At 40.6% G+C, this 21,838-nt stretch overlaps 3 protein-coding genes across 3 annotated transcripts; 2 read left to right on the top strand and 1 right to left on the bottom strand.

Moving 5' to 3' along the window:
* Positions 1-894: 894 nt before the first annotated feature.
* Positions 895-7,701, bottom strand: LOC136432859 (MOB kinase activator 3B-like). Its single transcript, XM_066424436.1, has 2 exons — positions 7,310-7,701; positions 895-4,721 (listed from the first exon to the last, which is right to left on the bottom strand). The coding sequence occupies exons 1-2, from the start codon at positions 7,600-7,602 to the stop codon at positions 4,352-4,354; spliced, it is 663 nt and encodes a 220-aa protein (XP_066280533.1). The 5' UTR covers positions 7,603-7,701; the 3' UTR covers positions 895-4,351.
* A 215-nt stretch (positions 7,702-7,916) lies between these two features.
* On the top strand, positions 7,917-13,728 carry LOC136432855 (actin-related protein 10-like). The gene is made up of 13 exons (XM_066424431.1): positions 7,917-8,262; positions 8,570-8,642; positions 8,983-9,068; positions 9,448-9,556; positions 9,782-9,889; positions 10,541-10,608; positions 10,785-10,864; positions 11,017-11,052; positions 11,227-11,324; positions 11,715-11,788; positions 12,044-12,125; positions 12,236-12,437; positions 12,932-13,728. Exons 1-13 carry the CDS (start codon positions 8,186-8,188, stop codon positions 13,222-13,224), a joined length of 1,386 nt encoding a protein of 461 aa, XP_066280528.1. The 5' UTR covers positions 7,917-8,185; the 3' UTR covers positions 13,225-13,728.
* A 1,081-nt stretch (positions 13,729-14,809) lies between these two features.
* Positions 14,810-21,838, top strand: LOC136432853 (uncharacterized). The gene is made up of 5 exons (XM_066424426.1): positions 14,810-16,913; positions 17,433-17,584; positions 17,912-18,027; positions 18,265-18,436; positions 18,860-21,838. Exons 1-5 carry the CDS (start codon positions 15,068-15,070, stop codon positions 19,610-19,612), a joined length of 3,039 nt encoding a protein of 1,012 aa, XP_066280523.1. The 5' UTR covers positions 14,810-15,067; the 3' UTR covers positions 19,613-21,838.

The following is a 21,838-nucleotide window of genomic DNA, read 5'->3' on the forward strand; positions in this document are numbered from 1 at the left end:
CGCGAACTTAGCGCATCAGATACATGTGCGGGTTGTATTTTCCAAAAACTACCGTAATTTTTGCCCAGTCCAAATGCACCGAAATAGTCAAATATGCTACGATGTACAAACGCAAGCCATGTGAAGAAATACTTCAGTTCGCGTCAAACCATGGATAATCTAACAAAGATAAAACATTCTTGTTTTCTTTATCATTATTATCCTGTCAAGTTGAGTTCACATAAACTTGATAACTGCATAAAAAAATGAAGATTTTGAACCCGGCGTGTGGTGGCGATGCGGCTTCCACCGGCGCACATTGCCCGTTATCGGCAGTGTTCCTGTACTCGCGGGACCGAAAATCGTCTGGCCGCGACCGCGTTGGACAGGTGACCGCTATAGCCTAATTCTTAATGCTTATGTCAATGGGAAAAATCCAAGGGACCGACAAAAAGTGACCACTATGGGCAGGTGGCCGCTATGCAAAGGTGACCGCTAATACAGGTTTGACTGTAACATGATTACCTTTGCATCTCACACTAAGATGTTAACTTATGGAAGTTTTTAGAAGCATCATGAATACATAAATGCATGTTTATTGCTTTGTAGTTATTACTTGCTTTCCCAAATAAAAACACCTTTTGAAGCAAATCTACTGGTGGTTATTCTCTTTGCTGAACTAGAAGGCACATGATGCTGTGAGAATGAATTGTATATCCAGGGGGAGAATGAATTGTATATCCAGGGGGTTATGTGTATTTTAAATGACTTTGCTGTGAATTCCAGTGTGAAAAGCATTCTCCTGGAAAGCTATTCTGTTTTGTAGTACTTAACCCCATCATGTAAAATTGTTATGACCACTTCATCACAGGAAAGTCCCAACATCATCCTCAAAGAAATAATTAGAAACCAGCACTCTTTCAAAAATGATTTTATTAATTTTCCTCAAAATCTCCTGTAACACATGTACAACCGTCTGCAACTTCCCTGACGTTAGTGGGAAAGATGTGGTCCTCTGTAATAAGTTACAATGTAATCAAATACGCATACATAAATAAAGCCATCAGTTGTAATGACTGATGGGCAATAATGTTACGATGGATGCATACTCTGACATTCTACTGTAGTCTTAATACTACATGATACAATATGGCAAGAAACACCACAGATGTGTAGGAGTAAATATGTACGAAATAAACACAAACTAGCATGTGAAAATAAAGTTGCTGATATGACCACCAAACTGTAACATGAAAAATATGTTAACCAGTATCATACTTGGGAAATAGCAGGCTATGGTCACCTAAACAAAACTGTGTTGGCAAAGTGCTACATAAAATGTTATGCTTGTAATGAAGTCTCTTTACCATATAATAGTTACATGCTTACTCTGAATACTATCATGCAAGAAAAAAGTGCAAAAATAGGTCAATAAAACCATTAAAACATAACAGCACTGTCAGCTAGATATTGCTGAATTTGGCATTGTTTATCCTGCAAACCAAACACTGCAAAGCATGCGTCACTCTGAAATACTGGTGGTGCCTTAAACAATATCTACTAAACCTTCCATGCAGGGCAATGAATTACAGTAGTGCCCAAATATACTACATTGTACTAGTATATCCAGGTTACAGAATATCTTAAGAATTCTAGAATCCTCAGAATCAGATATAAGTGGAGATCTTGCCTGCTACTGCAGTGATATCGAAATGGACATCATTTTTACATTGTAGACAAGGACAAGATGGTTGCACTTTTCTCAATATCAAAAGTGATAAATGCTGGTGAGGTAGGGACTGGAATGACTTTCTAATGAATGGCACAAGTTCTCCCAATTATACATATTTTTAAATGTTGGGGGGGGGGGGGACTTAAAGACAGGCTTGTCTTGTATTAAAGAGTTGCTGATACTCATGTAAAGGTCAAGCTTAAAAACTACACAGGATATTTCAATCACTGGTAGTGATGTGTGATGACCTACATATTTACAACAAAAATGGACCAAAAGTGTGGCTGAACTGGAAAGTCTCTTTTGATAAATGATGCAATTTGTGAAAAGATGGGAGACTTCCTGGAACAGGATTCATAAGTTCACAGCATCCAGAAACTTAACTTAGAGACTTTGTGGCAGTGAGGAGGGATATTACTTCAAGTGGGTCACATTTGTAAAACAGATTATAACAGCTGGAACAATAACCTGTCAGGCTCAGGGTACATATGTATGAAGAACAAATTAAATCTTAGGCTTATGAGAAAACTACATCAATACATAGCGTGCCATGCTTTGCATTGGTTGTATCTCCAAATTCTGCCACACCACAGCACTGTGTAAACCTGTGTATTTGCTGTAGTTTGTGACCGTTGATACAAGCCATAAAGGCAAGAATGCAGGCTAATGCACACTATGTTACATTATCTACATGTAGGCCAGTCTACTTGTCTTTCATAGAAAAGTGGGAGGAGGTATGGCAATTAAAACATGCCCAGCTCTACATTTCTACACAATAATTTGGAAAAATATACCTACAACTCCTATATGAATATCCTAATACAGTGGCAGATATTCCTGAAATCAGCACCATTAGCCTAATTTAATTACGGAGTTCTTAGCTCTACAGGGTGTAGATGAGACATATTAGCATCTCCCTGGGGGGTCATTATCAAACTGAGCTTCCTACTTACTGTATCTGGGCACCAGGAACTTCACTCTAAAGGTAATAATCACAGTTTTGTCAGCTGTTTCCTGGAACCCTGTATATACAAATAAGTAACATGTTTCCTTCTGTGGTTACCTCCATACACCTACCCCCTTCCTGCTCACTTCTGTGATCAACACGGCCAATTAGCACAACCACTTATTCAGCAGTCAACTCATATCCCAAGTGCATGGCACAAGTATGCCTTTGAATCAGAGCTCTGCCTTTGAATGGAAGCAATGAACATGGTGGCCAGGAAGAGTGCACCTGTCTTCAATACATTATTCAGCATTAACAGCATTCCTCTTGTCACAGTGTACACAGACTCTGCCTGGAAAATACCATGGGATGATATTCCACTTTTGCTGATAAAACTTTTGGTTTGAAGATTATATTAAAAAAGAAAATTAAAACAAACAACATCACATCAAGGACATTATCCTTGGTCACATCAGACAAGATTTTTTCATGAACTATTTTGGACTTCACTTTCTTTCATCCTCAAGCAGAGGACATATTGGAGTCCAGCAGGGTTATCATGTACTGTGTATTTGCATACATGTGCTTCTTTCTGATAGCGAGACTTCTGTGACCATTGACATTGCTTCTTCCTGTCCAAGTAACAATCTTCCTGCATCTCTTAACTATACTTCCTTATGAGCTCATATTCCGTGACGGGACAACACTCCTCTCCTCCTAACAGCATTTCCAGGGCCTGAGTTCACAGTTGCTAATTTCCTTCAATGAGAACTTCAACTTGTCTAGCTAGGCATGAATATGGAATCAATGTTCTAATCAGTTTCTGGAGGAAATTACCACTTCCTGCCCCATGTATTAAAACTGCACCAGGTCACTGCTATCTACTTCCAGACAGAGGTGGACTAACAACCTATGTCCTTGGACCCAATGGGGAATACATACTTGTGTGTAAGTAATACTTCAGGGTTATCAGTACCACCAAAAATAACACAGTCAGTGCTATCTGATCCACCACATGTGGTTTACCAGAGAGTAGCTACTATATCTAGGGTAGTCTGATGTGTAACTAGCACCATGGTCAGGTTTTAGTGAGCTATAAGGGTCTGTATATGGAGGTCAGCCATTATATCCAAGTATATCTGGAAACACAAATCATTTCCTTTGCAAAAAATCTAACATATAATTCAAAACAGATGCTGATAATTCTAATCATTTCCCAGAATAGGATTTCTAATTTTTTCTCAAATATATGACCTTATCCCTGCAGTCCTTATCGCTGCAGAGGCGTTACATATGCCTGCTATGTACATGACCCTATAAATATGTTACAGGGGAAATAACTTGTCGTGAATTTTTACAGCATTCTAGCTGGTTCAAAAAGGATGGTCACACCAACATCAGTGCCAAACTCAAGATTACAAGATTACTTAATATATTTTGAAAATAGAATCTTTGTCATCATTGATTATTTACACAACTTTTCTCCAAACTCAATGTGCAATTTGCAAGCTCTTTTATAAGATAAATGAGTGAAGAATCAGGTTTTTACTACAGCAATAATCACCAAAATTCTTAATTTCTAATATCTAATTCAATGTACTCAATTACCTCAGCAACTAACAACTTCCAGCGCCCAGCCTACAAAATCTGTCATATCTAAAATTTCGTAGCAACTTCGTAATTACAGTCTTATTTCAGTGTCCACATAGACGTCTTGTCATGTCAACCAAAGGTTCTAGTTCCCTCTTCTCTACCAGGTTATTCTCAGTGACAAAGAAGTAGAAGTGCTTGTAGCAGGTGTTGACGTGAGGCTCCCCGCCGATTGCGACCACCCTGTCAAAATGGTGGATGTACACGTGCACAAACACCCTGAACAGTCGTGTCAACATCTTCTTGCACAACGGCAAGAAGTTCTTGGGGAATGGTGTGGAAGTGTCCAAGGGAAAGACGTTTTCGTTGTTGATGTTGGACTCGATCCAGTCCATAAGAAGGGAGATGTACTTGTTGGCTGGAACCATGGTGGGTTTCTTGTAGTTGTGGTCATCGGCCCACCTGTACTCGTACCTGTGAGGGATGGGCACAAAATCAGTATATTGTAAATCATCAGCTAAGTGACAACTCAACCCAACATAGATCACTGCCAGCTAGATTAGCTACTTACTTGTTACTTGTATAATAGCTAATGGAGGAATTAAAGTATCCAAGTGTCCAAGCTGACAAAACCCCTTTCCAACTATACTATCAACATTCCACATTCCTAACAGCAAACAGATAAAATCTTTCTTCCTCTACCTCTAGTCTACGATCATAAACATATCATTTCCCATCTAATAGCTAGTATTAGCTACAAATACTACAATACCAGTTACCAGTTAGGGGTAGTCTATGGTTCTTTAAAATGAGGTCTGATCAAATTCTAATGGCTTAGCTTTGGGCATTATAATACAGCAGTTAGCCACCTCTCTCATTTGTCTCTAGGGTCTGTATATCAAACACTGGTCAGTGATTTTCTTCTGAGCTTCAGTAGGGCCTGTGGGTTATATACAATCTATTTGTCATCAGCTCAGTTGATTCCTTTTTAATTTTCCCGAAATCGTCTTCCGGGAGGGACGTAAAACGGGGGTCCCGTGCTCGAGGAGGTGCCTCGAACACGTTAAACAGCCTCATTACCCTACACATTGGGTACCTGCCTGTGGCACTGGCTGCAAATACACCTGATATTATTAATTTTTGTTTCTGGAGAATCTCTTTGGTGGAGTCTATATTTGGAGCTCTAGTAGTAGTACGTGCATAGTCATTACATCACACAACTGGACAAAGCTGCATGTTGGCCAGTTGATCTCCTGACTGCCATGAGGAGCACATGATTTCTGCATATCTTATCAGCCCTACATTGATGATCAGACACGAATATGACTCATGGAACTAGTTGGTCTTACTAAAAAATACTCAGGCTAAATGGCAGAAACATAAATATCTACCAGACATTTTACAATGGGAAAGAAGCATGTGGTTTGGGATTTGGAGATTTGAATAAAGCAGCAATCTACATCACAAAGGTTGACATAATGACACTAGGTGGTGTGATACTTCTTGATAAGCTCAAGGACATACAAGCCCCCTTGGTAAACTGCTACCCTGGCAACCTGCTGAGATATGCCTTCTGATTGGTCGACCTTTCAGATAGGAGCAGCTGAGGGCACAGAAAGATTTATATAATCCTCAAGCACAGGAGAGGGTTTTGCTCAATACAAAAATTTTTTTGGGAGGGTACAATTTTTAGAGGCCACCTCACCTCCAGAAAATGTATCACCTAAAAGATATCTCAGTGCATATTTGAATCCATCATACAATCATCATAATCAGTCTAGTACAAGTATATTTTGAGTCTTTGACTGACTGTACTGTCTGTAGTTTTTTCACACCATCCCTTGTGTAGTGACAAAATACAAGCTCACATAAGTAGGGTTTAAACCTATTATTTACACAATCTATTGACATGTTTGTCAGAGGACTGACATGGAGAAAAGTCTCTGTAAATCTACCTGTCCTCTGCTGTTCACCATACTTCCTTTATGTGTCATTTTGTTAGACTTTCTGACCAGCCAAAGAATGCAGACATCTTAAGACCTGTACATTTCTCTTTCCAACGTCTTGATGTATGAGGTTACCAGGGATTGAGATACGGCACTCTAAACAGTGCTGGTACCTTGTGTGCATACTAGTACATGTATATGCTGTTACTGTTAAATTTGTGGGCCGAAAAAAATATTGTACTGTAAGTTGTAGTGCAACACTTTCTGACATAGCATACATTAAATGATGAGAAAGATCAACATGAGAAGTACAGAGCTAGTATCACTCTCAGGGTCTCATGTTAGTTGGCCCTTGGCTTTATACAACTGTCAGTAGTACTGTGACTACCCAGATTTTAGTGTTTTTATTTTCACATTTCACAATGTGATCAAAAGTCAGTGACCACATGTCCATCACAGCACTCAGCAACTAAGCCTAAGGTTACCACCAGCACAAATTGTCCAGTTTACTTCACTCCTTGTGTACGTTTCCATGAAAAATTGATCAAACACAGGCATCTTGCCCCAGGCTACCAAAAACTGCAATCAGTCCAATTAATGGGGGGATGACTACATCGTCCCTTGGGTTGGTGGAAAAATTGATTTTATTTGGACCACGACCAGGGCCCTACCTGACACTTTGTCATCACCACAACTGACTTCGACATGCAGAGATTTTATAACGTAACTTTACTAACCAAAAAGTCACGACCTCGCACTTACGTTACCTGCATACAAGATCCACCCACACTTGGCATGATATGTTGTGGTGGTTTTATACGTCCCACATGTTATCGATTGTAAGTTGTGCTAACGACTTAGGAATTGGAAAGTTACAATGATGTAACCCTTATTTTATGCTTCATGGTGTGCAAGTGTTTGGAATGCTCAAATGTTGCGAATTAAAACAATAAGGTGGAACATCTGTACCGAGTAAACAGCTAAGTCTGGAGGGGTTCCGCCTCCGGACACTTGTCACTGGAACTAGTGTAACGTCTACACAAATTTGAACAACCCATGTTTATAAACCACTTCAATGATTTGTTTTTGTGGGTCGAGAACTTAATCCTAGCTCACCTGGGTCCACCTGACATGGTAGGGCAACTCTCGTCGGTGCAGAAATCGCTGATGGTGCCATAGATGAGGTTTATCCTGTTGAAAAAGTCGACAACGTGCACGGCCACCCAGTCGTTCAGATCCTCCCTGTGCGGCAGCCGGACGGCCTCCCGAAGGTCCCTCCCGCCACTCAGCGTCGCCTGGGCGTGCTTGTGTAGCTGGTACCTCATCGTTCCCTGCTGGAACTTCTTCTTTGGTCGAAAAGTTTTCTCCTTCGAAAAGACCCTCTTCATGTCCTTCAGCCCCGCGGCCATCGTGGAGCGGAGAAAAAGTGTGACAAGTCCGGAAAAGTCCCGCTGGCCGACTCACTTCCAGGCTCACTTCCTCATCTCACCACTCGCAATGCTCCGCACGCAACAAAACGTACTGAAATGTGGTCATGCTGTCTTCCGTGACACACAAGGTTTCTAAGTTCTAATAATTACTCTAAAATCTGAAAAATAGTACTGTAAATGATGTTATACCTACGTGATCTTATTACCGTCAATTTATTCAAACGGGTGATTTCAGATTGTTTACATGTTGCTGCTTTCGACCCGCCTCCACCTACCTCGGATGACGTCATCAAAATACAAACACGAAGATGACTAAAACTCAAAACTGTCGGACACCGATAAAACGATCCAAGCATCTGAAATCACCAAGTCGTTTCTAAATCTTATCTGCATTCATTGTTACAGTCTTAAACGTCATTTGCAACACGAAGCTGCACAGACTGTGCAGTCCTGACCCTATGACCTGTGTTGACCTCATTACCCGTGACAGAACCAGAACGAGGCTGGAAGAAAGTAGGGAGAAGTAATGTCAGTCAGATTGGTCTGATTATTCCTCTCCAAAATGCCGCTTTTTGAGACGATAGGACTGGGTGGCGAGAAGACAGCGGTTGTCATCGATATAGGGACGTCATACACCAAGTGAGTTCTGTTTTGGGGCAGATTTTACCATTAATTTGATACATTCTTACGCTTGAAACTCCTGAAAATTTTGGTTGCGCTGGATGGTGTTAGAAGTTAGAACTCATCTTCTTCAACAGTCAATTTTTGTGTATCAGTTTATTACACAGTCTACAGCGAATGTTTCCTTACAGTGGGATCACTTGTGCGTCAGCTTTGTTTTATTTGCTAATTACAATTAGAGAAATCTGATTAAAGAAATTACATGTTTTTCAAATCCAAATGTGTTGCAGATGCATCATAATTTTCCCCATGTCTCTGACAACAGGTTAGGCTTTGCTGGAGAATGTGGACCTCGTGCCATCATCCCCAGTGAGGTGAAAATACTGCAAACAGGGAAGGTAAATGTTCTTCACAGATTGGCTGGTATATAACAGAAACAGACTCATTCTTCTCGCCACTGATCAACATGACGACTCCCTCTTCCTTGTATAGTCGAACCAAGGACATTATATATCAAACATATGACTAGATAACAATTATAAAGCCTATCTGTATAAGCAACTATGTAAAAGAGGTAGGATAAGTTTACAACCTGAAAGTAATTGATTGATATGTAAGGCAGATTTTTTTATGACTGACGTCATTGGAAATACATACATACAAGCTTGTATGAGGTACAAGTTACACCTGTATACAAGTATATATATATAAGGCTAATCTGGATATCTTTTTCCTTAGGTTGTTAGACTAGAAGATTATTACAACACAAACCAAGATGAACTGTTTGCTGTGCTGGTTGAGTTTCTACACCAAATGTATTTCAGGTAAGCAGTTGGGTACACCTTGTAGTATATACCTAACACTGGTTAAGTAATCCAGATACTCCTTTGATGTGTCATTAACATAGCCTTGTTTTTTGTTTGTGAATATATTTGTCACTAAATAGCACATACATATTACTTACATACATAAATACATAGACACATATTGTGTACATACATACATGCATACATTCATTGGTCAACCTCTGCATCTAGCTAGCCTGAGTACCATCCTCCATAGTGACAACTGGCTTAATCGGTTAATGCTTGTCGCTTGCTAACTGTGGTTAGCAAGCGACAAGCATTGAGCCAGAGGTCACTAAGGAGGATGGTACTCAGGCTAGAATTTAGCTGTTAATAGTCTTTCACCTGTATGCTACAGATACTTGCTGATCAACCCCAGAGACCGGCGGGTCCTTATAGCTGAGTCAGTCCTGGTTCCAACCAGCTTCCGAGACACTTTGGCAAAAGTGTTTTTCAGACATTTTGAGGTGAGCAGGACACTGTCTTCATTTGTACCACACTGTCCACTGGGCACATGTATTTCTCAGGTCACACAGGTTTCATGCAACACTGTAGTCCAATCATTGCTGTAATTATTGTTATAGTCATAGTATTCATATTGCAGGTATAAATCAATTTTAGTGACAGGACTAATTATTGTCAAAGCATGGGAACAAAGTTATTTACTTATGTCCCTTATTTTTGTATTTCAGGTTCCATCAGTGATGTTTGCTCCCTCCCATATGTTAACCCTGCTGACCCTGGGCATCAACACAGCCCTAGTGATGGATGTGGGATATGCTGACACACTTGTGCTCCCAATATCCTTTCACCACACCCTGAATATGATGTGTCTAGGGAAAGAATGATTCTACATGTACTTTTTCTCAGTAATAGAAGTAGGACATAGGGAAAATTAAGACATCTGCTATTATAGTATGTCAATCCTGGAAATAGACAGAAGAATTGAAATATGAAATACTGAAAGAACCCGATTTCTAGGTTGCATCATCTCTGAGATTTTGTAATTGAATAGCACTACAGATAGACAAACGAAGCATCATGAAGCAGTGCTAAATTGTTACCCTGTGTTTTCAGAGATAGTATTTTGGTATGTTTTGCTAAAAAAAGTCTATTCTTATATCAGACATATCCTGATGGTATGGATGTAAGTCAATTAAATTTAGACAACTGGGAATTATTGTTACATTATTTTGATTTAAATCATCCCCAACATAGGATGTTTTATTGTATTAATCAGACCACTTCTGTATGCATGCCTTTTGTTGACTCTCTAGAGATGTATTATATTTCCCAGGTTTATTTGCATTAATCCTTTTACCAACATGAAATCAAATCAAGCAGGTGTTGGTACTGTATTTGATATGAAAAGGAATAACATGAATAAAATGGAAACATATGGAGGTTTTGATGCATGTTTTTGAAGGATTTCTTTCCTTAACTGTCAGTACATCTATGAGGGTGTGGCAGTGTTAGGATCATGGCAGAGCTTGCCCCTCGGTGGAAGAGCTATTCACAAGTAAAAAATTACATTTACTTTTACACACCAATTTGCTCAATGAATTTTCACTTTTGTGCATATTATATCAGGAAGACGCATGAAAGAGTACAGTGATATATGTGCTTCATAATTATATTTGCTTAACTCTCATGGTTGACAATGTAATGCAATAGCTTTGTGTTTCCTGTTTCTAGGAGATTGGAGTCTCTGCTGCTTGCAGAGTCTACAGTGGCCACAGAAGGAGGCTCAGAGCTACCTCTGTCTTCAATTGTTGGTCAGTATGATAAAACAGTCAGTAACATTTTGTAAGAACATTAATGAAAACTACTTAGATATGTGGATGGTACTTCAAACTGCTAGAAAGTATGGCTATTTGTTTAATGTGGTGTATTTGTTGTGTGACTTCATTTTCTCTACTTATTTCAGGTACTGTGCAAGAAGAGATGTTGGAGGACATAAAAGGTGAATGTGCCTTTACATTACCACTTCTATAGTTATACATGGTAGTGTGTGAGAAGTGGAACAGGAAAATTTTCTGTAATCATCATTGCTTCTTGGTTTATTCAAAATATGTGTTGGCTTTCATCCAGTTTGATCATTGGCCCTTGAACAGTGTGCATTTTTTTCTTCCTCCAGTGAGGACATGTTTTGTGTGCAGCATGGAGAGATCAAGGAAAGTCCAGGATGCAGCCATGGCTCAACTGGGCCTTATCGATCCCAGCCAAGCTGGACAGGTCAGCACTTGGCTCTGATACTATCTTGCTCTTGCCAAGCAGCTTCATTAATCTAGACAGTGCATTAAAGCAGCATTAGTGCTGCATACAAATAGGACATAATCAGCTGTAATTGTTTTAACATCTCCTCTATCAACACTTACTTGCAAGTGACCCCTTGTGCCTTGAACCAATCTGTGCATATTGGGAGTCCACTGTGAAGTTAGACTTAGTATCTCAGCTCATAATGAGATTGATGCATTCTACTCCTGATGACTTGAAAGCTTAAAAGTGAATTTCATTTTGGTTCAGTAAGTTCAAGTTGTTTCAGGAAACTGAAATACACTATGAGACCAAGTACATAACACCATGCAGAGTATTGACCTGTGCTGAACTTTCTCTGCACTTCAGCCCCCCACACCACCACCATCTGTTGAGTTCCCATTGGATGGGGCCAAGATCCTCAAAATAAATGGCTCTATCAGGTAAGACCATCTTATTCTAATTACAACTTTATTTTGAAAGCTTACCGTTGTGGAATGACTTCAAAGGGACATGTACATGTTTGTTGTTCAAGTTGATAGGTCTTCAGAGGTGTTAAGGCAATTTTCTTTCTTTTTTCAAATTTTCAAACAAATGTTATGAAGCAGCCATGTTCTCTTTGTGTTGGTTATCTGAATGCTTTACCTGGCACTGCTGTATTTTTTCTCATTGCTTCCATTCATTATTTCTTACTACAGAGAGTCATCCACAGAAGTACTGTTTGAGCAGGATAATGAACTACAGTCTGTTGCAACACTCATTCTGGATGCCATCATTAAGGTAGGGTTTGGTAACAGAAAATACCATGGATTGTACCCTTACTTTCCTGCTGTTACAAAAATGTTTTCTGCAACATTGCTGAGTACTTATGAGTTTTGATGTGCCTACAGAGTCCCATTGACACCAGGAAAGAGTTGGCAGAGAACCTGGTGGTTACAGGCGGTACTGCCCTGCTACCGGGCTTCATGCACCGTCTGATGCAAGAATTAAACACCCTCAGACAGTCCCCTAAGTACAGCAGCAAACTAGCTTTTGGCTCCTTCAAGATACACAACCCTCCTGCTCAACCCAACTGTGTCCCTTGGCTTGGTGGTAAGTGATTAGATAGTCAAGTTATATTTCTCACCATCTTAATCATCGCCTTCTTTGACTTACAGCAGGAGACACCATCATTCAATACACATTTATACGGATATATGTACTACAACTACCTATAGTAAGACATAATAAAAAAAGTCAGTGAAGTCAAGTGGTGTATCGAAGTTTGGATTTTATTTTGAAGATCTGACAAAGGAATCAGGCACTTTTCAAATAGTCTGAATTTCATATGATGAGTAGTGTGAGTAGAACACAAGGGTGTCAACCTTCCCCAAATGTTTCCTATTCTCAAGTTTAGACAGATGCAGAGACAATAAAGTACTTCTTGTCAACAAGTATGTATAGTATACCCATGTAATGTTATACATTTATTGCCGTTCTTTTTCCTCCATGTTACTCTCCTGTTACTTTTTATCATAAGTACTTCAACCAGTTCGACAATCAACTGATTTTTTATGTAACACAACATTTATAACTTGAACTTTTAGGAGCCATCTTTGCTGCAACCGAAGCCCTGGCATCCCACTCCTTTACTAAGGACATCCAGTATGAAGGCCCCCACATCCCTGACTGGTGTTCTCTCAACAACAAGGACTTCTTCACAGAAGGAGTGGTGGAGAAGACACCCGTCTCTCTGCCAACCTTGCGGAAAACTCTGGAGGCCATCAAGAGTAGTACAGGGTTAGGGGCTAAAGGGGGCAAGGAATCTGGGAAAGAGTCTGGCAAAGGGTCAGCAGCAACTACAGTGAAGCTGGAAACAAGTGGGGAAAGCACGACTTAGACCGTTATAATCACTATTGATGTGATATCATATAATCATCATATACATATACTAATATTCCAATATCTGCTGTAGGCTGTTACAGGTAGTACTGCCCTGCTGCTGCCCTTCTGGCATTACCCAGTATTACGGCAGACTTTTGGCACGAATATAAGATGACTGTATTCTGATTTGGCTGTATTCTGATATTATCTTCTGTTTGCTAATTGTATTCGAGAGACAATAGCCAGTGCTGGAAAAGTATATTGCTGGCCCCTTTGTATTTTGATTTTGTATCATGATTAGGGATGTATCCATGAAAGTTGCTAAAAGGATGCCAATCTTGTTTTTCTTTTTGTATGGCTACATGATCATGTAAAATATCAAGGAGATTTAAGGTCAAGCAGCTGAGCAACAAATAATGTGAGAATGTAGGAAGGTATGAAGTTATATCAGTGAATGATACAACCTTGTTGGTGACAGTGTCAGCTTTCATACTATCAGAATAAAGAGAGCTTTGCCATATTATGTTTCTCTGAAGGTATTATTAGTAATATGTTTTGTATTCAGACAGAGACAAGTTCAATATAGCTTGGCCTATTGAAATGCACATGATAAGGCCAAACTGTGACAATTTAATTCTTTAGGACAGATCTGATGTTGGCAGAGTAATTTCGGCATGGGGGGGGGGGGGGGGGGGGGGGAGTGACACAAAAGCATGGTCACAATGAATGAGGTATCATTATAAGAAGAATACAAAGTTTTCCAAGGATCTATAACCATAATGCCAATCATTTTTAAAAAGCTGATCATGGAAAATTTTGGCATTTTTTTCTCTCAGATAAGTAGCCCTGGTGCTCGAACCATTAAGTCATCATCAAACATAGGGAGGGGGTATCATTGTAAAGGATAATAGATGAGCTTTCCATTTATGTATGATTTGATGAATTAATTGATACAATGACAACAGAGATGTGATCGATCATATACGTTTCCAAAGTTTTTGTGCTTAGTGTAAATTGATAAAACTAGCTACTAGTATATTTTATGTTTATAGTGCTGCCATGCAGGTGCATTCCACGTCAAATTTGATTTTGATGGGTCACCTCTGCCTGGACAGGATTAAGAAGGATGGATACCAGGCTAGCTAAACTGTTCAACATTAAGGCCCATTAATCATGACATTATTTATTACACCAAAAATAGTTACTCAAGCAACTGGATAAGATTTTGAAACAGACGTTTCAGACAGCAACCACTATCTTTCGTCAGTGACTAAGGAAAGGTCTGGCAGAACCAGGTTTTATACCAATCTCAGATGGTTCAATAGAATAGTAAGTCAATGCATGATCTCTTACACCTCACAGTTATGCCCCTCCTTGATTCCTAAGTTAGTCTTCATATTCTTAACGCCGAGACATGAGGCACATTATGAATAATCTCCAAGCAGATCTAATGGTTGCGAAGACCGTATCCAACTGGCAGAAGAAGCTAATTTAGATCTGCTTGGAGATTAACGCAAATCGCCTTTGATCGGGCTGACTAGACCGGGGTGACGAGTAGCTTGTACTGACTTGTTAGTGCCTGCGCGGGTAACCAATCAGCACTCTTGGGAGAATAGCGTCATGGGATATGTTAATTAGCTTCGGACCAGCGCTGATTTGGTCCAATCCACGATCGGTAAATGAGGGATATTTCCGTTTATCCGGGCTTTTAGTGGGACTGAAATATCACTTGTAAGTGTCCGATTGAAGTCTTTTCTTCTGTAGGCTCGTTTTCCCGGTGATCTTGACCAAAAAATTGCGAAAATCGTGACGAGAATTCAGGGTAAGCTGTACCCAACAGGCACTACTACCAATCCAAGATGGCGGAGCCCACGAGCGAGGAAGATGGTGTTTCCCTGAACAATGTAAATAGTGCTCAGATGGATGTAATACAAGAAAGCAGCGTTTCAGTGGAACACTCTGACAGTGAGTCTGTCGTGTCTAAGACGTTTGATAAGATATCTAACTCGCTGGTTACTGTTTCGACGAGTAATGGCGATCAAACTACTTCGGTTTCCGCTGGCCTACAGGATACTCTGACCGAGGATGTTATGACAGAGTACGTAGAAACGCCCACCCCAGTATCGTCCGACCTGAACTCGTCTGCCGTGAGTACTATATTGTCAGATGAAATGGCTGCAGGTGAAGGGAACGGGGTGATGTACGTTCAGGGTACTGGAATGGTGGGAGAAACACAGCTGACCCCTGAAGAGGCAAGGCTTCTGGAAGAACAGGCCCAGCAGCTAACGGAGGAACAGCAAGCCGAGCTCCTGCAGCAGCAGCAAAATGACTTATTGCAGCAGCAGATCTTTGAACAGCAGACCATTGTCCACCAGCAAAATCACATAATCAGTGAGGAAGGTGTGACACATGCACTTATCCAGTCGCAGGAGCAGCAAACGCTGGAAGGACAGGTAGTTGACCAACAGACAATAGCCCTAGATGAGCAGACACAGGCATTGCTCCAGGAACAAATCAATCAGCAGCTCGCAGAACAGCAAGGTTCAGTAGTGATCCAAGATCAGATGCAGGTACTGTCGGGCAGTGGACAGTCTGCAGTCACAGCACCTGCACAGGACATTCAGGCAGGTATGCAGCCACAGGCCACTGTAGGCACAGGTGTTCAGGTGGCAACGACATCACAGTCACTGGGTCAGGCATCACAGGTAATACAGCAGGTGGCACAAGCTGTAACACAGACTGCTGCACAGCAGTCTGCTAACCAACAGTCACAGGCCAGACAGACTATAACAGTTGGTAACACCACATATGTTCTCCAGCATCCCGCCCAAAAACCTGCTGGTGGACAGACTGTATATGTTCTGCAGAAGCCTGGTCAGTCTAGTGTACAGCAACAGGTGCAAACAGTGACAGCACCTGCACCTGCACCAGCATCACAGCCAAATGTACAGGTGTTACCACAGACTAGTACTGGTAGTGCTAACACTGGTAAACAAACTGTGTACCTCATTCACAGAACAGGGCAAAACACACAACCGATACAAATTCTACATAAGCCAGGACAACAAATTCAATACATCATCGCTCCACAAGGTCAGACAGTTCATATCGCCCAGCCAACAGGGGCTACACAGGTGTTACAACAGCAGGCACAACTAGTGCGCCAACAACAGCAAGTGCTTGTGATTCCTCAGAACCAGCCCAAAAAGAGAGGCCGTAAACCAAAGGCTGCTCTGGCTGAGAAACAGAATGGAGAAGTTGACGATCCTGAGGATAAAGAGAAGAAACCTCACAAACAGATGACTAGATCAGGACGAGTCTCCAGACCACCTTCCTACAGAGTCAGAGACTACAAAGTTATCAAGACAGAGGACTTGGCAGACAGCCAGGACTCGTCTGAGGGGGAGTATTCAGACTACAGCCCTGATTCAGAGGATGATGCTGCAAAGATGTCCAAAGACGACAAACCCTATGTTCCACTGATGTCAGAAAAACCCAGAAGCTGGAAGTGTGAGACTTGTGAGAAGGCTTACATTGGTAGAGCAGGACTGGGACGCCACTATAGACTGTACCCTGAACATGGGCACTTGGAGCCAGAGGAATGTGATGAGGGAACACCTGGTACTCCTGCAGAGAAAAATAGGCATTCCCAAAACAACGCTGTGGTTGACGATACAACTATAGGAACTGTCACCAGCTTTTCTGGTAGGTTTATTTTCTTCCCTATTCCAACAGACTGGATGCATCCAGTAAAAGCATACCTTATTTATGAGTGTAAATGAGTGTTTAACTTTCTTTTGGTGATTTACCTGTAAGAAGTTTACTGCATTTTCAACAGTTTGTGTGTATGACCTGTATTAGTATAACCTAAGTTTGATGGTTCTTCGGGAGTTGGTGTGACTATTTTGTTATATATAGTAGTCCATTTTGTCTCATATTGAACCCTATAGATTAGATACTCGAGTGAAACATAAATACAATAGGGCCTGGGGATATTGTAAAACTGCTGTCTTGAGTCGCTAATTTGTTTCCCCAGAATGGCCTTATTTTCATTCTGTAAAAAATGGAATGGTTTTGTGTCATATCAAAAACTGGGTCATCCCTAGTGTCAGTTAATAATGTCATTATGGTTCTTTGTAAAAACTTCTGCTTACTTTTTTTTAGTTGCATAATGGCAAGTTAACATGAACAAATCTTGAAATCATCTTCACTGACTTGATTTAGGTACAATTGAAACAAGTGGACCCCCACCACAATCAACAAGCACATCATCCACTACCCGGGTAGCAGCAGGGAGCGAGACTCCCGTCAAGAGGGGACCAGGCAGACCCCCCACCCAGCATGGCGAGGCCAGAAGAAAGGCCAAGTTTAGAGAGGTAAAATGTCAAATGACTGTTATTCTGTTTATCATAAAAGCAACCTGAAGTAAAGCTGGCACTGTAATACAGTACATTTATCCATGTAACTGCACCTTGTATGGCACCTTGTGTGGAAGACTTTATAAGATCAAGAAGATCACACCCATATCCTATCTTTGCTGCTGTAGAAAAGCCCACATGACTTCTTTGTACATATATTGAAATGTTGTGATAACTCTTGATATCTTGCAATACAAGTGACTTGGGGTAAATATCCTATGAGGAACTACTGGTTATGTGCATATATCTTGTGGATGGATGTAATAAGATGTATGTTCCTGTCAGCTGTTGAAGCAGATGAATGATGAGGAGTTAATGGAGCTGGCCCTGCCCCGCCTCACCAAGGCCATCACGCTCTGGGAGTTCCTGCTCATGAAGGTGGAGCGTGGACGACCCTCAAGGTCAGAACGTGTTACAGAGAAATGGATATTTCAGGTGTAAAGAGTGTGCATGAAATCTAACATGTAGCATTTCTTATGGAATAGCTTAAGTCAAAAAGATGGTCCAAAATGACCTCCAGATTATGACACAGGAAATGAAGTAATAATGTTATTTTCATTTGCTGATAACAAGATTGTGTTTTTTTTTAAGTGTAATTTTGACCTTTTTTTTTCTAAATCTGTTAATTGTGCATGTAGAGCCCATTTTCCCGACGTGTACCAAGAGTATGAGGTTCTGCACAAACATGTGCAGAAGATGGCTGAGGATTACATGTTACAACAGCCTGCTGTCACACCAAGCCAGCCTGGCCTGGTCATACAGAGTGAGACAGTGGCAAAGTCTGTCGGTATCACACCAGAACTGCTACAGGTGAGACTTAAGGCTAGTATGGTATGAAACTTAATTAAAAAGTAACTTGGTACCCTCTAAGTCTAACTTCCTAAGAAACTTATAGAAACTTGGTGCATCAGAGCAACCAGAGTGGCTGAGTGAACATGACTTTCCTCTACATGCTTATGCTCTGTAATTATATAGACCCTGTGCTGAAAAGTGTGTGATGAAGCGCTATTGTGTCCTTAGCAATTCCAAGAATAATTGCTGAGGGAAATACATGACTTCTTGCAATGTCTTTATTAAAGGTCTAAAAACTTTCACAACTTAATGGAGGAAAGCAAGTATAGGTTGGATTAAAGGCTGGCATCACTTTGCTGTATGATACAGTATCAGTTCCCCATCTATATACATGCATGTACATTTCATTCCCTTGTGTTTTTCTATTGATGTTTCCCTCAGAAGGGAAAAGAAGCGGCACAGGTGCAAGCCTCAGACTCCTTCAAGTACAAGTTCTTGGTCACAGATCCATCAGATGCCACCCGCAGCACCAATGAGAGAAGAGTTGTGGAAGTGGTCTCTCCAGGAGAGCTAGTCCAACCTCCATCAAAGCGGCAAAGAACTGAGGAAACCCTTTTGTCCGAGACCTCCAGTAGAGCGGAGGTTGAAACAGTACAGGACTCTGAGCAGGTAATGCAAACAAGCCAAACAACAGACACATTGCAAAACAATGTCATAACATCAAGACATGGAGGATTTGGTCGGGTATCAAGCACAAGCAGCTTAGTACACAGTGATAATGTGGCAACTAGCTCTCAAGATGTTGGACAAGATTCCACGGAACTTGCTACTGGAGTTTTCCCATCTGAGCCTAACGTGGCATCTGTAGAAGCTGAGCCAACACAGCTTGTAGACACTGGGGAGGAATTCGTTCCTTCTAGTACGGACCAAACTGAGCCAACCATTATGGAAGAGGGTGAGCAAATACCATCATCAACAGACACCCAGCCAGATGGGAACACCATGGGGAGCCCTGAGGTGGAGGAGGGTGTGACCCTGATGTCACATCCAGGTGCCACGGTAACACAGATTGCAGATGGACAGTTCCTGGTGACCAATCCAGATGGCTCAGGCATGAAGATTGATGCGCCAGGGTTCTCAATAGATGCCATCCAGACATTACTAGCACAGCAACAGATCACTATGCATGAGTAGATCAAGCAGCAAATTGCAGCAAACATATACTCCGGCATCTATAAAAGTCAGCTTTCATATGTTAAGGAACTATCAAGATTCAGTGATATGATCACAAAATATGTATATAATTCTCTTTTTTTAGTCTTATCGGGCCTGCCCACCTTGAAAAGTATAGCACACTGTGTAGTACTCCAACTGTTCCCAGCTAATCCTCAATGGGAATTCTGAAAGAAACAATTGTTAAAGACAGGGTACACCTTCTGCTGTTTCATTCCAACATATGGCTGAGCTGCTGACTATACCAGTTTCTCCAAGAAAACAACAGAGTAAAAAAACACACAAGTAGTAGCAGCACCAATTAAAGCCACATTCTGACGAGGCATCGCATCTTACTGGGCAACACTGCGGATTAAGGGGGAGGGGCTGGGATGGATGTGTCAGTTTAAGTTAATCCACCCTCAATAGAAGTAATCCCCCCAAAGAAACGAAGCCTTTGAATTTTTCCCCTGCAATATTCTTTTAGGTCTCAAAATTTGTATTTTGAACTAGATCTAGGCTACCCTTTTAAATGTGTCTAACATGTCTAACAATATGTCTGGAATGTATACTGGTGGAATACTGTATACATGTATTACCGGTAGTGCTGTTCTTGCCAACATAGACAACAACACCCACAGCAATCAGGCTAAGTAACCAAGATTGTTTCCACTTTGATGGTGTTTTTCCGTTTAGCAATACTGTGCTAAACAGCATCTAAGCACAGTTTGTAAGGAGTTTGACATCTTTTAAATGCATTATACTGGCGCTTTTTTATATTTATATTTCTCAACCTGCCTACTGGAATCATAACAAATTTGACCAAATTGGTAAGACAAGCCAGGCTTTTCTTCGAGTTCTGTTTTGCGATACTCTACTGCCACATGATACCAACATCTCATTTGTAATGACGTTATAGCCTGTAATGTAAATTTCTGTACATCACATCCACTGAAATCTCTCCCAATGTTTGCATGTACAGGCTTGTTAGTGAAGATTGGACTGGTAGGTATGATGTAGTAGTTCACATTCCATGTTAGGTAGCAGATGTTCAAAAATGAGGTGCAGACAGTTATACACCAACCGTATACACCTGTTGAAAAAATAGGTAGCTATGGAGATTCTTTTCGTTCCTTGCATTGGTACAATATAGGCAGTCTCTGAACTCCAATCCTTGAAAGGATTCCCTGCTGATGTATTATTTTCCATGGTTTGAGGGGAAGACTTTTAGAAAAGAAGTTCAAGTTACACATGCCATGTTGAGAGGTGGAACCAATTTCCTACAGAAATGAAACTTGCCGAATGGAATGTTTTTATAGACTATTCTAAAATCTAATACAATCACCAAGGTTCTGTGAACAATGTTTTATCCCCTGCACTGTACAGAAACATATACTGTTCAATCTGCCAGGTAGCTGCAACACTGTTTCATGTTGAGAGAGTTTAATGATTGTGCTAACTTGCTTATACCTGTAGCCTAGCATGCAGTTTTGATAATTTATAAATGGCAGCTGTGTATCCTGGATGTACACTCCTCATCCCAGGGGAGTCTGTTGAATACAAGTCAAATGTTTGTTCTCTACTTGATGCTATGTCACCTTACCGCTTTAATGTGTACCTATCTTGTTGGCCTATCAGGTTCAGATGTTCCGTTATATTTGTACTTCTACATCTAGTTCAGTTCAGCGTATATTTTTAGATAATGTGGATTGATTATACAATAACTATTGAAATGTTTGTATTCTGTTGCCTTTTGTTGTAAGGCAAAATGGTTCATTATTTAATGCTGTAAGAGGTGAGAAATGTAATCAGATGTTTGATTCAACTAGAATATTGACTCAATATATTTTCTGCTTTATTTTTTAATGTTTGAGAATGGTATTTCCATATGACTATTCTTCAATGGAATGGATGGTTTCCACTTTTTGCAGAGTTCAAAGTGTCTGTAGAAATAGAAAATGAATGTGCTTGGACTTCTTGCAACTGAACAGTGTTTACTGATGACCAGTAGTTAAATACATTTACATGCAGTGCAGTGCACAATGTTGTGGTTGTACAGTTTCAGAATAACATTTTGTGGTACAGATTCAAACTGTTCATTCTTTCACATCCAAGTAAATTATATGGTTGGATAAAAAGATTGTTAAAGAGTGTTTGTCAGGTAATATAATGTGTTTCACAGAAAAGTAAAAGCAATGCATTAGTCAA

The sequence above is a fragment of the Branchiostoma lanceolatum genome, chromosome 4 (assembly GCF_035083965.1).
Source record: "Branchiostoma lanceolatum isolate klBraLanc5 chromosome 4, klBraLanc5.hap2, whole genome shotgun sequence".
NCBI lineage: Eukaryota > Metazoa > Chordata > Leptocardii > Amphioxiformes > Branchiostomatidae > Branchiostoma > Branchiostoma lanceolatum.